This window comes from Erythrolamprus reginae, chromosome 2 (genome assembly GCF_031021105.1).
Source record: "Erythrolamprus reginae isolate rEryReg1 chromosome 2, rEryReg1.hap1, whole genome shotgun sequence".
NCBI classification, from domain to species: domain Eukaryota; kingdom Metazoa; phylum Chordata; class Lepidosauria; order Squamata; family Dipsadidae; genus Erythrolamprus; species Erythrolamprus reginae.
Window position 1 is genome coordinate 191,215,497 of NC_091951.1, and position 14,183 is coordinate 191,229,679.

At 42.0% G+C, this 14,183-nt stretch overlaps 1 protein-coding gene across 1 annotated transcript in view; it reads left to right on the forward strand.

Annotated features, from left to right (window-relative positions):
- The window catches only part of ARHGAP9 (Rho GTPase activating protein 9), a 57,156-nt gene that overhangs the window by 6,566 nt on the left and 36,407 nt on the right, over window positions 1-14,183 (forward strand). Inside the window, exons 2-3 of the mRNA XM_070736059.1 lie at window positions 2,905-3,311; window positions 6,097-6,329. Of these exons, the coding sequence (XP_070592160.1) occupies window positions 2,969-3,311; window positions 6,097-6,329 (576 nt within the window). The 5' untranslated portion in view covers window positions 2,905-2,968. The remainder of the gene's footprint in view (window positions 1-2,904; window positions 3,312-6,096; window positions 6,330-14,183) is intronic.

Consider the following 14,183-nt stretch of genomic DNA (forward strand, 5'->3'; position numbering starts at 1 on the left):
ATAGAGGCTCTGGGAGGGTGAAAAACAGGCCTCCCGGAAGTTCCAGAAGTCCAGAAACGGGCCTGTTTCTGCCCCCCAGAGTACCTCTGGAGCCTGGGGGAGGCCATTTTCTCCCTCCCAGAGGCTCGTGGAAAGCTTCCGGAGCCTGTGAAGGATGAAAATACCCCCCCTCATGGTGCAGGAGGGTAAGTAGACCACGCCCACCATGGCCACACCCACGTAGCAACTGAGCAGAGAACCCATTGCTAAAGTTTTTGCATCCCATCCCTGTCATGGATACAGAAATACTGTATTGACATGCAATATATGAAATATTGACATGCAATATATGAAATATTGACATGCAGTATTGACATACAATGATATATTGTAATGTAACTTAAAATTAATGGTATCTTTTTTTTCTGTACACGTGATTGGAGAAGAAAAATAAAAATAAAAATTACCCCAGAAATATTGACATGCAATGTCTGAGAAAAGAGTCCAATAGTTGGAAGCACTTTTGGGACTGAAAATAGATGCAGCTACACCATTTTTGGTTATAGAACTACTACCTCTTTCTGACTCTACTTTCCTCTGAGTATTATTTTCCTTTCATGGTCTAGCACAGTGATGGGCAACCTTTTGAGCTTGGTGTGTCAAAATTCGCCAAAAAACCAAGCATAACTCGGGTGGTGTGTCACCTTGAGAAAAAACCATAATTTTGTGATATTTATAGTTTAAATCAGTGTTTCCCAACCTTTTTTGAGCCGCGGCACATTATTCACATTTACAAAATCCTGGGGAACATTGAGCGGTGGGGGGGGGGGCAAAAAAAAGTTTGGACAAAAAAAATATCTCTCTTCCTCCCTTTCGCTCTATTTCTCTCTCTCCCTCTTTCTCTCTCTCCCTTCCTTCCTCTTTCTTTCCCCCTCTCTCCATCTCTCTTTGTTTCTCCCTTCCTTCCTCTCTTTTTTGCCCTCCTTCTCTCTCCCTCCTTCCCTCCCTCAATGTCTTTCCCTCACCCTCCTTCCCCCCTCTTTCTCTCTCTCTCTTGCTTTCTCTCTCTCTCTTGCTGTCTTTCTCTCTCCCCCTCTCTTTCTCTCTCTTGATATCTCTCTTTCTCTCTCTTTTTTTTGCTTTCTCTCTTTCTCTCCCCCTCTCTCTCCTTCTCTTACTATCTCTTTCTCTCTCTTTCTGTCTCCCCTCTCTCCCTCTCTCTTTCTCTCTCTCCCTCTGTTGCTATCTCTTTTTCTCTTTCTTTCCCCCCTCTCTCTTTCTCTCTCTCCCTCTGTTGCTATCCCCCCTCTCTCTTTCTCTCTGTCCCTCTCTTGCTAACCCCCCCTCTCTCTCCCTCTCTTGCTATCTCTTTCTCTCCCCCTCTCTCCCTCTCTTTTTCTCTCAGCAGTGGCAGCAGGGTGATCAGCTGTGAGGCGGAGCTCCGGAACCGAGGCACCGACGGCGGCAGCTAGACATGTTGCTAGACGCCGTACATGCTGGCGTTGGGCTGGGCATGGACGTGGGGCTGGAGCCTCCGTCCCAGCCCAGCCAGCAGGCAAGTGCCAGGCACGCAATTCCAGCATGTCCAGACGCCGCCGTCGGTGCCTCTGTTCCGGAGCTCCGCCTCACAGCTGACCACCCTGGCACCTCCCCACGGCTACTGCCCGCTGCCGCTGCCGCCGCATGGCTACAGCAACATGTCCAGCCGCCGCTGGTCAGAGCCTCCGTTCCGGAGCTCCGCCTCACAGCTGACCACCCTGGCACGGCCACACAGCTACTGCCCGCTGCCGCCGCCCTCCCACCAGCTGAAACTGACGTCCGGCCGGGGCGATTCTTCCCCCGGCCGGACATGCATGCTTGTGCTGCCAAAGGTGACACAAAGGTGTTCTCGCCCCCCCCCCAGCTGAAACTGACGTCCGGCCGGGGTGATTCTTCTCGTCCCTCCCAGCCATCGCAAATATCGGCGCGGCGTGTCACCGAAAATGGCTACGCGTGTCAGTGCTGACACACGTGTCATAGGTTCGCCATCACTGGTCTAGCATCTTCTGCACGATTAATTAAAAATTAATTTCATTAAAAAGATGCCCAATGCCTGACGGTCTATTTTGCACACCTGTAAAATTTAACCCTAATTCAGTAAGATGGATTGGGCTGAGAATGATTGGCCCCAAATCCCTCAGCTAGTTTTAATGCCTGAGAGGCCTAGAACTCCCAGTATCCTGGTTTCTAAGCCAGCACTTTAATCACTAACTCAAACTGACTACCATAGCTTTTGTAGTAATAAATTAAGAAAGCCAGTCTAAATTACCTTTTAACCAATACTTAATGAACGTTTTCTATCCTTTTTCTTCCTGGGAAAATAAGTTTCATTGTCAACTAAGACATCTCCCCCAGGCTTTCTTATATTTTATCTTTGGTATGTATGTGTTGTATGGTTTTTAATTGTTGGGGTTTTTTAATGTAATTTTATTATTAGATTTGTTTCATTATTATACTGTTTTTTTAATTACTGTTGTGAGCCGCCCCGAGTCTTCGGAGAGGGGCGGCATACAAATCTAATAATAATAAATAATAATAATAATAATAATAATAATAATAATAATAATAATAGTAATAATAATAATAATAATAATAATAATAATTATTATTATTATTATTATTGAGTTACCATCACAAGATATTACACTGAACTATAGAGGAAAATTTTACTTTTTTAGTACGCTTCTTATTCTTAGAAGTCCAGACTTACATAAATCAGCATTGTCTAGTATTTCACCTACTAAATAATCCACAATTTATGGAATTTTGAATATTATGCTCAGATCTAACAAGTCACAATGGCTAAGACATTTAATTTCCTGGCACTGTACATCAGTTACCTTTTCACCACATCTAAATGCAGTGTTGCAATTATTTTCATCACAGGTGAAAATGTAGCATGCTGAGGCCCAGAGTTCCCGGCTCTTTCGGATCAACCTGACTTGGGAAGATGTTTTCAAGTCGGAAGCGGTTCCTGGAAGGGTTCAATCACCACCAGAGCGAATCTCCTCTGGATTCTCCAGGCAGTGTGTTGCTGCAGGCTCTTTATGACTATCAGTACAAATCTGAAGATGGGAGGCAGGTGATCATCGAGGAAGGGGAGATCTTCCACCTTGTGCACAAGGCCAATGAGGATTGGTGGCAGGTGAAGCGGCTCAGCCAGACCAAGCAGAAGAGGCCCATCTTTGTCCCAGCATCCTATGTGGCTGAAGTGACCGATGAGGAGAGAGCAAGCCTACAGCAAAACTTCTTCTTGCATTCTGGCATCCATTCAGGAAAGGATGGTGGCCCAGGTGAATTGTTTTTTGAAGTTCAAGGGATTAAATCAGGGTTGGGCAACATGAACTCCAGCAGTTGGAACTCTCAAGCAATTGTATTCTTTCTTTGGACTCCCCATCACCACAATAGCTGAACAGTGGATGGACATTCCCATAAGTTGGGAGTGGGAACATTACATATTAAAAATGCAGTGTATTTAAGGGATCAGACATCCTGGTTTGAGAGCGAAAATGCCATACTGTTCCAAGTAAGTCAGGCATAGCATAGAAAATTATCAGTGTTTGTCACTCACTGCAACTCAGATATCCACAAGTGGACAAGCAGGCTTGAACTGCAAGAAACTGAAACAGCACCAAATGGCAGCAAAGAGTATAATTTTGTGGGCAGGTCTGTGGCCATCTAGTGGTTGTATAGATTTTTGAAGCCAAGATCTGGCAGCCTTAGTGTAGAATAGAATAGAATAGAATAGAACAGAATAGAATAGAATAGAATAGAATTCTTTATTGGCCAAGTGTGATTGGACACACAAGGAATTTGTCTTGGTGCATATTCTCTCAGTGTACATAAAAGAAAAAGAGACATTTGTCAAGAATCATGTGGTACAACACTTAATGATTGTCATAGGGGTCAAATAAGCAATGAAGAAACAATCAATATTAATAAAAATCTTAGGATACAAGCAACAAGTTACAGTCACACAGTCCTAAGTGGGAGGAAAATCTGGTTATCTGGTTACCCCTGGATAACACAATTTCTAAAAACAAAAGGGAAAAAATTACATCCCTACCCCAAACTTAGGAAAACAAAAAATTGTCGTGTTGCCCTTCTGTGTAACAGCTTCCCCTATATTCCCAAGACACTGAGTATGCATCCCTCTCATAAGAGAGGTATTGTCCCCAGTCCTAAAAGAATGCCCACCCCTTGTACAAATATTTATGAAGCTAAATACCGTGTCATTGTACCCTTGACAGTAGTGCTGTGTGACTGGTCCAGGGCACTATTGAGTGGGAAAGTAGGCCAGTAAAGATGGTGGCTGTCCCATGGCACTTAGTCAGTAGTGACAGTGGCAAAGAGAAGTTCTGGACAATAAATAGATTGTTGGTTAAAAACCCCTGACAAGTGAGGGGGGGGAATTAGAAGAAAGAGATCGAGCATCTTTAAAATGTCACAGTGCCACTGATTCCCAAAGATTCTTGCCAATACTGAAAAATCAGAAGCAGCAAAACCATGTCAGTGGGCTTGAACTAGTGATGGGATTCAACCAGTTCGCACCACTTTTGGAGAAGTGGTTGTTAACTTTCTGAGAAGTTTAGTGAACTGGTTGTTGGAAGAAATCATTAGGGCAGAGAACCGGTTATTAAATTATTTGAATCCCACCACTGGCTGCAACCTCAGGAGCTTACAACCAGGAAGGGATTGCTTCAAGGGATTGCTATACTGCAGGCCACTGAAGCTGACTGTAGATCTGAAGGTCAGCGGTTCAAATCTCATCACCGGCTCAAGGTTGACTCAGCCTTCCATCCTTCCGAGGTGGGTAAAATGAGGACCCGGATTGTGGGGGCAATATGCTGGCTCTGTTCAAAAGTGCTATTGCTAACGTGTTGTAAGCCGCCCTCAGTCTAAGGAGAAGAGCGCCATAAAAATCGAATAAATAAATAAATAAATAAAAATAAATAAAATAAAAGTAAATAAATTAAAAAAATAAAAGTAAAAATAAAAAAAATAAAAAAATAAAAGTTCCTGCTTGGGCAGGGGGTTGAACTCGATGGCCTTCATGGTCCCTTTCAACTCTAACAATCAATCGATCAATCAATCAATCAATCAATCAATCAATCAGGGCTGTGATGTAGATCTAAGCAGATCTAAGCAGGGAAGACTTTCAGGACAGAGGTTTCATATTCTGTTTCCGCTGGAAGTCTCAGAAAGACTTGGCCAGCCTTCCCTGAACTTGAAAGTTAAGCCTGATAGGGCTTAATTCACACTTGGATTTGGACAGTGACTATCAGATGGACTGGAAAGTACACTGCTCAAAAAAAACAAGGGGAACACTCAAATAACACATCCTAGATCTGAATGAATGAAATATTCTCATTGAACACTTTGTTCTGTACAAAGTTGAATGTGCTGACAACAAAATGAAATTGATTGTCAATCAGTGTTGCTTCCTAAGTGGACAGTTTGATTTCACAGAAGTTTGATTGACTTGGAGTTATATTGTGTTGTTTAAGTGTTCCCTTTATTTTTTTGAGCAGTATAAAAGACCCATTATTGGAAAAGGCTGTGGCTAGCTATATTTGCAATGCTGCCAAGAAAAGAGCCGGGGAGGCGCAGTGGTTAGATTTACTTCAAATAACTGCTAGCTGTAGTTCAGCAGTTCAACTCTCACCAAAGGTTGACTCAGCCTTCCATCCTTGCAAGGGAAGTGGAATGAAGACCCAGATTATTGGGGGCAATAGGCTGATTCTGTAAACCGCTTAGAGAAGGCTGTAAAAGCACTACGAAGCGGTATGTAAGTGCTAGTGCTATTGCTAAAAAAAACTTGGATGTAGTCCCCAGAAGTCAGATATTATTCCAGACCCAGAGTCTCTCTTTACTTTTCATTGCGGACTTTCCCAGTAGTAGGAGTCAATATAAAATTAAAAGGACAGTAGGCAAACCCCCAAAGTAATTTTCTTCATGATCAGGAAATTTCTCCTTCATTTGAACCAGCCCTTTTTAAACCAAAAGCTTCACTGAACATAGAATGTATGAGGAAAGGCAAGATTTATCCTTGTTGATTCTACTTTTCTTCCTTTTCAGCATGCTTGGAAATGTCTCATTCTCTGGAGGATCTTTGGGTCCAGCCTTCCCCATCATCTTCCCACGCAGATCTATTGTCCTGCCGCAACCACCTTTCTGCCAAGATGAGAATCCCCCAGCTGTTCCTGGGTAGGCGTCACAGCCTGAGTGGCCTGTCTCAGATGAAATGCAAAAGTACACAGCAGTGGCAAAGTTCAGAGGAAGAGCTAGCAAGAAGTGAGAGATATTATAAGGTGAGTCCAGCCTTTTACAATACTTTTATCAGATTTTATTTACCCATTTCCGGGTATAAGATGCACCATCCCCAAAAGAGGGTGAAAACTAAGGTGCATACAAATCTAATAAATCTCAATCTTAATCTTAATATTATAGACCAAATGTAGCCTCACCCAGCCACCCCCATCCTTTGGCCTCTGCCTCCCAGCAATTTACCTCTTTACAGCAAACAGAATAGAGCCTGTTAAGGCAAGCAACTCATTATCAGCTTCCCCGCCTTCAGCTGATTTGAGGCTGCAGTCAGCCAGGTGCTAAACCGAAAGTGAAACTAACTGCAAGGAGGCAAATTGTTGGGAGGGAGAGGAACATTTTTATTTTCTGCTGAACTGGATGCAAAGAGGTAAGTCAATAACTATAAATATCTGCAGAATGTCCGAATTATTAGACTTATTTTTTAAAGACTGCTTTATTATTGTTCTAGAATAGAATAGAATAGAATTTTTATTGGCCAAGTGTGATTGGACACACAAGGAATTTGTCTTGGTGCATATGCTCTCAGCGTACATAAAATAAAATATACATTTGTCAAGAATCATGTGGTACAACACTTAATGATTGTCATAGGGGTCAAATAAGCAATGAAGAAGCAATATTAATGAAAATCTTAGGATATAAGCAACAAGTTACAGTCATACAGTCAACATGGGAGGAAATGGGTGAAAGGAATGATGAGAAAAACTAGTAGAATAGAAGTGCAGATTTAGTAGAAAGTCTGACAGTGTTGAGGGAATTATTTGTTTAGTAGAGTGATGGCGTTTGGGAAAAAACTGTTCTTGTGTCTAGTTGTCTTGGTGTGCAGTGCTCTGTAGCGATGTTTTGAGGGTAGGAGTTGAAACAATTTGTGTCCAGGATGTGAGGGGTCAGTAAATATTTTCCCCGCCTTCTTTTTGACTCGTGCAGTATACAGGTCCTTAATGGAAGGCAGGTTGGCAGCAATTGTTTTTTCTGCAGTTCTGATTCTCCTCTGACGTCTGTGTCAGTCCTGTTGGGTTGCAGCACCAAACCAGACAGTTATAGAGGTGCAGATGACAGACTCAATGATTCCTCTGTAGAACTGTATCAGCAGCTCCTTGGGCAGTTTGAGCTGCCAACAAAATCAAGTAGCTTTTTTAAAATAAATGCTTGGCCTGAAGAGGCTCAGTGGCATTGTATCTTCTTTTAAATATTTATTTATTAGATTTGTATGCCGCCACTCTCCGTAGATTCGGGGCGATAAATAGCAGAGAATTATGCATACTTCCTGAAAGCCACACCAATTTTAACAGAATCTGTACAACTATAGTCTGAAATGTATCAGTGTCCTAATTTAGTATTGATAAGGCAGCTGAGTTAACCCTTGACTTAGTCATGTTAGGAGTAGATCTGTTTAAATAATTGGGAGGCGTTAGTGTGACTACATTTAAGAAAACTTTCTGGCATCAATATACTGCCATAATGTACATTTCTACAATTCTTTGCTATTTCTATGTAGACACACGTGCACAGAAATACACAGCAAACAGTGTATATCATTTGTGTTGTTTGCTGGGAGCAGAGGCATAATTTTTTCCCCTTGTTTTCCTCCCCCCCAAAACCAAGGTGTGTCATATACACCGGTTCGATTTATATGGCTGCCCATTGCAAACATAACTCTGGGCAGCTAACATGGAATGAAAATAAAATAAAACCATCATAACTGACCTGGATTGTGGGGGCAATTTGCTGGCTCTGTTAAAAAGTGCTATTGCTAACATGTTTTAAGCTGTCCTGAGTCTAAGGAGACTCAGGGTGTTTCCTTAGACTCAGGACATAAAAATCAATCAATCAGTCAATCAATCAATCAATCAATCAATAAATAAATAAATAAATAGAAAGTTAAGTCTGGTAAAACTATAAGATTATTTTAAAGCAGCTGAGATAAAACCAAACAGCACTTTCAACATTAGAGAGGGCTGTAAAACAGTTTGAAATGGAATATAAGTCTAAGTGCTATTGCTATTATCATGATATAGGAGGCATTTAGACACATACAATCAGTAGTGCATTGCTACCAGTATGGTAGAGAATGGCGCACCAGTAACGAACGCTGTGCTATGCACGCAGCTTCAGTTCTCTTGTGCGAGCGCACGTGCATCCCAGTGTATTTGACTTTGTCCACATGTGCAGAAGCAAAATCTTGTGAGGGGATATGTGTGTGCGTGAGATTTTGGCGTTTTTTTGCTTCTCTGCATGTGCGGAAGCAAAAAAAAGGTGAAATGTCACACATGTGTGCGTCCCTTCATGGGATTTCAGTGCGTGTTTGCTTCCGGCACATGTGCAGAAGGAAAAACATGCTGGGACACGTGTGCACGCATGCAAGAGAACCGAAGCTGCATGCGCAGCGCACTGATAGCTTTGGTAAAGGGAATTTACCCTTGCATACAATATATACTGCTCAAAAAAATAAAGGGAACACTCAAATAACACATCGTAGATCTGAATGAATGGGATATTCTCATTGAATATTTTATTTGCACAGCTATTCCATTTGCACAACAGCAAGTGAAATTGACTGTCAATCAGTGTTGCTTCCTAAGTGGACAGTTTGATTTCACAGAAGTTTGATTTACTTGAAGTTATATTCTGTTTTTTAAGTGTTCCCTTAAATTTTTGAGCAGTGTGCAGTAATCTGATTCCAGGCTGGACAGCCTCTTTAAGATATAAATATATGGTACCCAGAGATGAACAGCAATAAAAATATATTAATTATTATAATTTTCTAATATTATAATGTAACTTTTTATAAAGTATTCAGATGCAACTAACATCCAGCAACTACCCCAACTGGCAATTAAATCTTTCTTGCTTATGAGTCATTCCATGTCAAGTGGACTAGTGGTCACCACCTTATCACCTCAGATTTTGATGAAATTTTGCACATACTTTCTTTCTGATATAAAACTATGCTGTGCAAAATCTTAGTTCAAAAGACTAAAAATTGGGAGTTCTAGGAGACCTCAAGTAAAGGGTTGCAAAATGCTGAGTCAGCAAAAATGACATTTTGGGCTAACTTCCAGAAGCTGTAAACGTGGCAGTTTCATTAGTATGTTGGAGATATTTGGAGAAACTTTTATTTTGCAACCCTTTACTTGAGGTCTCCTAGAACTCCCAATTTTTAGTCTTTTGAACTAAAATTTTGCACAGCATAGTTTTATATCATAAAGAAACCATGTGCCAAATTTCATCAAAATCTGAGATGTTAGGGTGGGGATGATCTTTAAAATTGGTCCACTTGACACCGAATGACTCTTATCAAAGATTCTTCTTTTCTTTTTTTAAAATTGCAAACAAATATTGCCAAAGGAGGTTTTGATTCATACGTGGAGTCAAACCTGGAATTCAGACAGTGTTTTATGGCTTGTGATCACAATCAGTCTGGGATGGTGGGTTTGCATTATCATAGAAGAACTGTCCTAGTGGACATACTTTCTGAATCCTCCAAATCAGGAGTTCCTAATCGCCGGGCCTCACTGGGCCACAACCCATTCAGAACCAACCAGGCCATAGAAGTGGAGGGCAAGAGCATGTGTGCACACGCGCTCGCTTGCCACTCACAAGAAACCATCCACTTCCCCTTCCCTACTGATCTACAAAGCTGGAAAGTTTGGAGCATGTTGCTCCAAATGCTTCCTTATTCACCCATGTTTCCTTATTCCTCTCAGCAGCTGAGCCCAGTTCTAAACAAAGCACTGGGCCACAGCCATCCACCATTTTAATCTCCTAAAAATGCCTAGAGCACTGATGGTGAACCTATGGCATGGGTGCCACAGGTGGCACGCGGAGCCATATCTGCTGGCACATGAGCTGTTGCCCTAGCTTAGCTCCAATGTGCACGTGTGTGCTGGCCAGCTGATTTTTGGCTCACACAGAGGCGCTGGGAGGGTGTTTTTGGCTTCCAGAGAGCCTCCAGGAGGGATGAGGAGGGCATTCTTACCCTCCCTCAGTTTCAGAGAAGCTTTTAGAGCAGTTGTTCTCTACCTTGGGGTCGGGATCCCTTTGGGGGTTGAACGACCATTTCACAGGGGTAGCCTAAGACCATGGGAAAAGACAAATTTCCAATGGGGTTAGCAACTAAAGCTTCTATTCTGGCATCTCAGAACATATTTTTACAATCCAATCAATCGGGCGTTTACAGGGAGTGTCCCTCTGACCTCTTGCCAATCAGGTTAAAGATCTGTTGGAAGAATTGGCCCTAAACTTATAGTTGGGGGTCACCACAAGATGAGGAACTGTATTAAGGGGTCACTGCATTAGAAAGGTTGAGAACCACTGCTTTAGAGCCTGGGGAGGGCAAAACACAAGCCTACTGGGCCCACCAGAAGTTGGGAAACAGGCCGTTTCCAGCCTCCAGAGGGCCTCCACGTGGGCGGGGGAAACTGTTTCCCCCCTTCCCAGGCATTGAATTATGGGTGTGGGCACTCACGCATGCGCAATAGCACACACCCACACTCTTTCGGCATCCGAGGGAAAAAAGGTTTGCCATCACTGGCCTAGAAGCTTATGTGCACCACTGAGCTTTTTTACATAAAAAGGTTATATTGCATCCAGCCTTACGCCATGCTACCTTTCAATTCAATAATAAGTGCTTTTATAAAAACAATGGTCAGAATGACTCAAAGAACCAAGACAGCCTCAGGGGAATTGTTGGAGGTGCATTGGTACCTACAGACACAAGGCTGTCATCGGAAAACCCTCGAACATAAACCTAAATTTTCAGAATTTTCATTCTATTTTTTGGTAACTTACTCATTTCTGGCTTTCAGTCAGAAAAACTCCCGTTGTTGCTTTTGTGCTGACAATCACACAATCTTGCTTATCTACAGTAGAGCATCCTGAAAATGTATGTTAGATTTCAATCTACCCTCTACTCACTCTTGACATAGTTTGAACATTTTCGTGCCTTTACGTTTCTGTTTGCACACTCTACAGCCGAATAGTTTTGGGAGTTCTCCAGCAGTGAGTGAGAGCTAAGTCTTTCTCCGGACATCAGAATTCAGGCTCTAATAGTTAGGCATCTGCAGTGCTATCTCTCTGAATGTGGACTTTCTATTAAGTCACATCTGCATAAACCTTTAAAAAATTGATCTAATTAATTGTCTGTTGATTCTACATCTTTACTAATGAATTCTACTGTATATTATATCAAGAAGAGGCTGGCTTAAGTATGCTGAGTCTTCTGCAATTAATCTGTGTAAATCATCTTTCTTAGGGGCATTATAATAACAATACCAATAGCATTTAGACTTATAGTATATACCACTTCAAAGTGCTTCACAGCACTCTCTAAGCGGTTTACAGAGTCAGCATATTGCTCCCAACAACAATATTCCTCCTCATTTTACCCACCTCGGAAGGATGGAAGGTTGAGTCAACCTTGAGCCTGGTGAGATTTGAATTGCCAAATTGCAGGCAGCTGGGCACACAGCTTCATTTCCACCAGTGGAACTGCATTCCACCCCATCCTATCTGTTGCCCACCCCTGCCCCTCACCCTCCAGAAGGCCGTAAACCAACTGAATCAGTTTTTTGCCATCCACAGGCTCTGGAGGCTTCAGTGAGTTCTGCGCACATGTCTGGATTAAGTTGGGTGTTGGCCTGGTCCAGCAGGACTAGTTTTATATTCTTATTTTTGCATCAAGGGTTTATGCTGTAAGAATTCAGACTGGCTGCAAGTGATATGCTTCCTCCTCCCCCTCCCCCTCATCTTCCTCCTCTAAAAAGAAATATCTCCCTAATATTTTCCTTCAGTTCTTCACTGAGCAGAAAGACCATCTCCAGAACAACTAAAATTGTTGTTTGTAAGGTGCCTAGGATCGCCTTTAGGCAAGATGGACAGCAGACTAATTTTATAAATAAATAAGCCAATTAAATAGCAATAACAATAGCATTTAGACTTATATACTGCTTCATATGGCTTTACAGCAGTGGTTCTGAACCTTTCTAATGCCGCGACCCCTTAATACAGTTCCTCATGTTGTGGTGACCCCCAACCATAAGTCTAGTGCCAGTTTTCCCAACAGAGCTTTAAGCTGATTGGCAAGAATGCCAGAGGGACACCCCCACTGTAAACACCTGATTGGTTGGATTGTAAAAATAAATTCCAAGGCACCAGCTTTAGCTCCTAACACCATGGGAAATTTGTCTTTTCCCCTGGTCTTAGGCGACCCCTGTGAAATGGTCGTTCGACCCCAAAAGGGGTCCCGACCCCAAGGCTGAGAACCACTGCTTTATAGAGTCAGCATATAGTGCCCCCAACAATCTGGGGCCTCATTTTACCCACCTCGAAAGGATGGAAGGCTGAGTCAACCTTGAGCCTGTGGTGAGATTCAGCCCAAAGACGGGCTACAAGAATGGTGGAAGGTCTTAAGCATAAAACGTATCAGGAAAGACTTAATGAACTCAATCTGTATAGTCTGGAGGACAGAAGGAAAAGGGGGGACATGATCGAAACATTTAAATATATTAAAGGGTTAAATAAGGTCCAGGAGGGAAGTGTTTTTAATAGGAAAGTGAACACAAGAACAAGGGGACACAATCTGAAGTTAGTTGGGGGAAAGATCAAGAGCAACATGAGAAAATATTATTTTACTGAAAGAGTAGTAGATCCTTGGAACAAACTTCCAGCAGACGTGGTAGATAAATCCACAGTAACTGAATTTAAACATGCCTGGGATAAACATATATCCATCCTAAGATAAAATACAGAAAATAGTATAAGGGCAGACTAGATGGACCATGAGGTCTTTTTCTGCCGTCAGATTTCTATGTTTCTATGCTGGCAGCTGGTGACCACCAGAAGTAGCCTGCAGTACTGGCCTCTAACCACTGCGCCACTGTGACTCTTAAAAAGGGTGGACTGAAGAATAAAAACATAGGGGAAAATGGAATGTGATTTATTTCTCAGATGCTATTTGGTTTGTTGACAGCTAGATTAAACTTTCAAGGCATTTCTGTGGAATTAGGATGAGATAAGGGATTCTTCATTACAACAAACGCCCACGGCAGATTTACGCAAGCAAAATAAGGAGGAGGGCCAGGAGTGAGTTTTGACAGTGCCTTTTACTTTGCTTGTGCAAATCTGTGATCACTTCCGGCCCAAGATGCTCCTGTCCCAACCCACAGCTTGAAAACTTTTGATGTGGTCCATAGTAATACAAGCTGTCATAAAGTCTGCTAGTCTTGAAGTTATCAAAATGAAATTAGACAATTTACAACTACGTCGCCTCCGAACTGATCTAACCATAGTTCACAAAATCATATACCAAAATGTCCTTCCTGTTAATGACTACTTCATCTTCAACTGCAACAACACAGAGACACGTAATAGATTCAAACTAAATTTAAACGGCTCCAAAGTAGACTGCAGAAAATACAACTTCAGCAATAGAGTGATCAATGCCTGGAATTCTCTGCCTGACTCTGTTGTTTCTTCCCCAAACGCCAAAATCTTCAACCTTAGATTGTCTACAGTTGATCTCTCCCCTTTCTAAGAGTTCTGTAAGGGGCGTGCATAAGCCCACTGTTTGCCTACCATCCCTGTCCTACTGTCCTATTTGTCTTTTTATCATTACTTTCTATGTTATGTTTATATAAACTACTACCCTATACTTGAGAATGTAAGAAAAAAGGAAATAATAATAATAATAATAATAATAATAATAATAATAATAATTTATTAGATTTGTATGCCGCCCCTCTGCGAAGACTCGGGGCGGCTCACAACAGTAATAAAAACAGTATAACAATGGAACAAATCTAATAATAAAATATATAAAAAGCCGAACTATTAAAAAC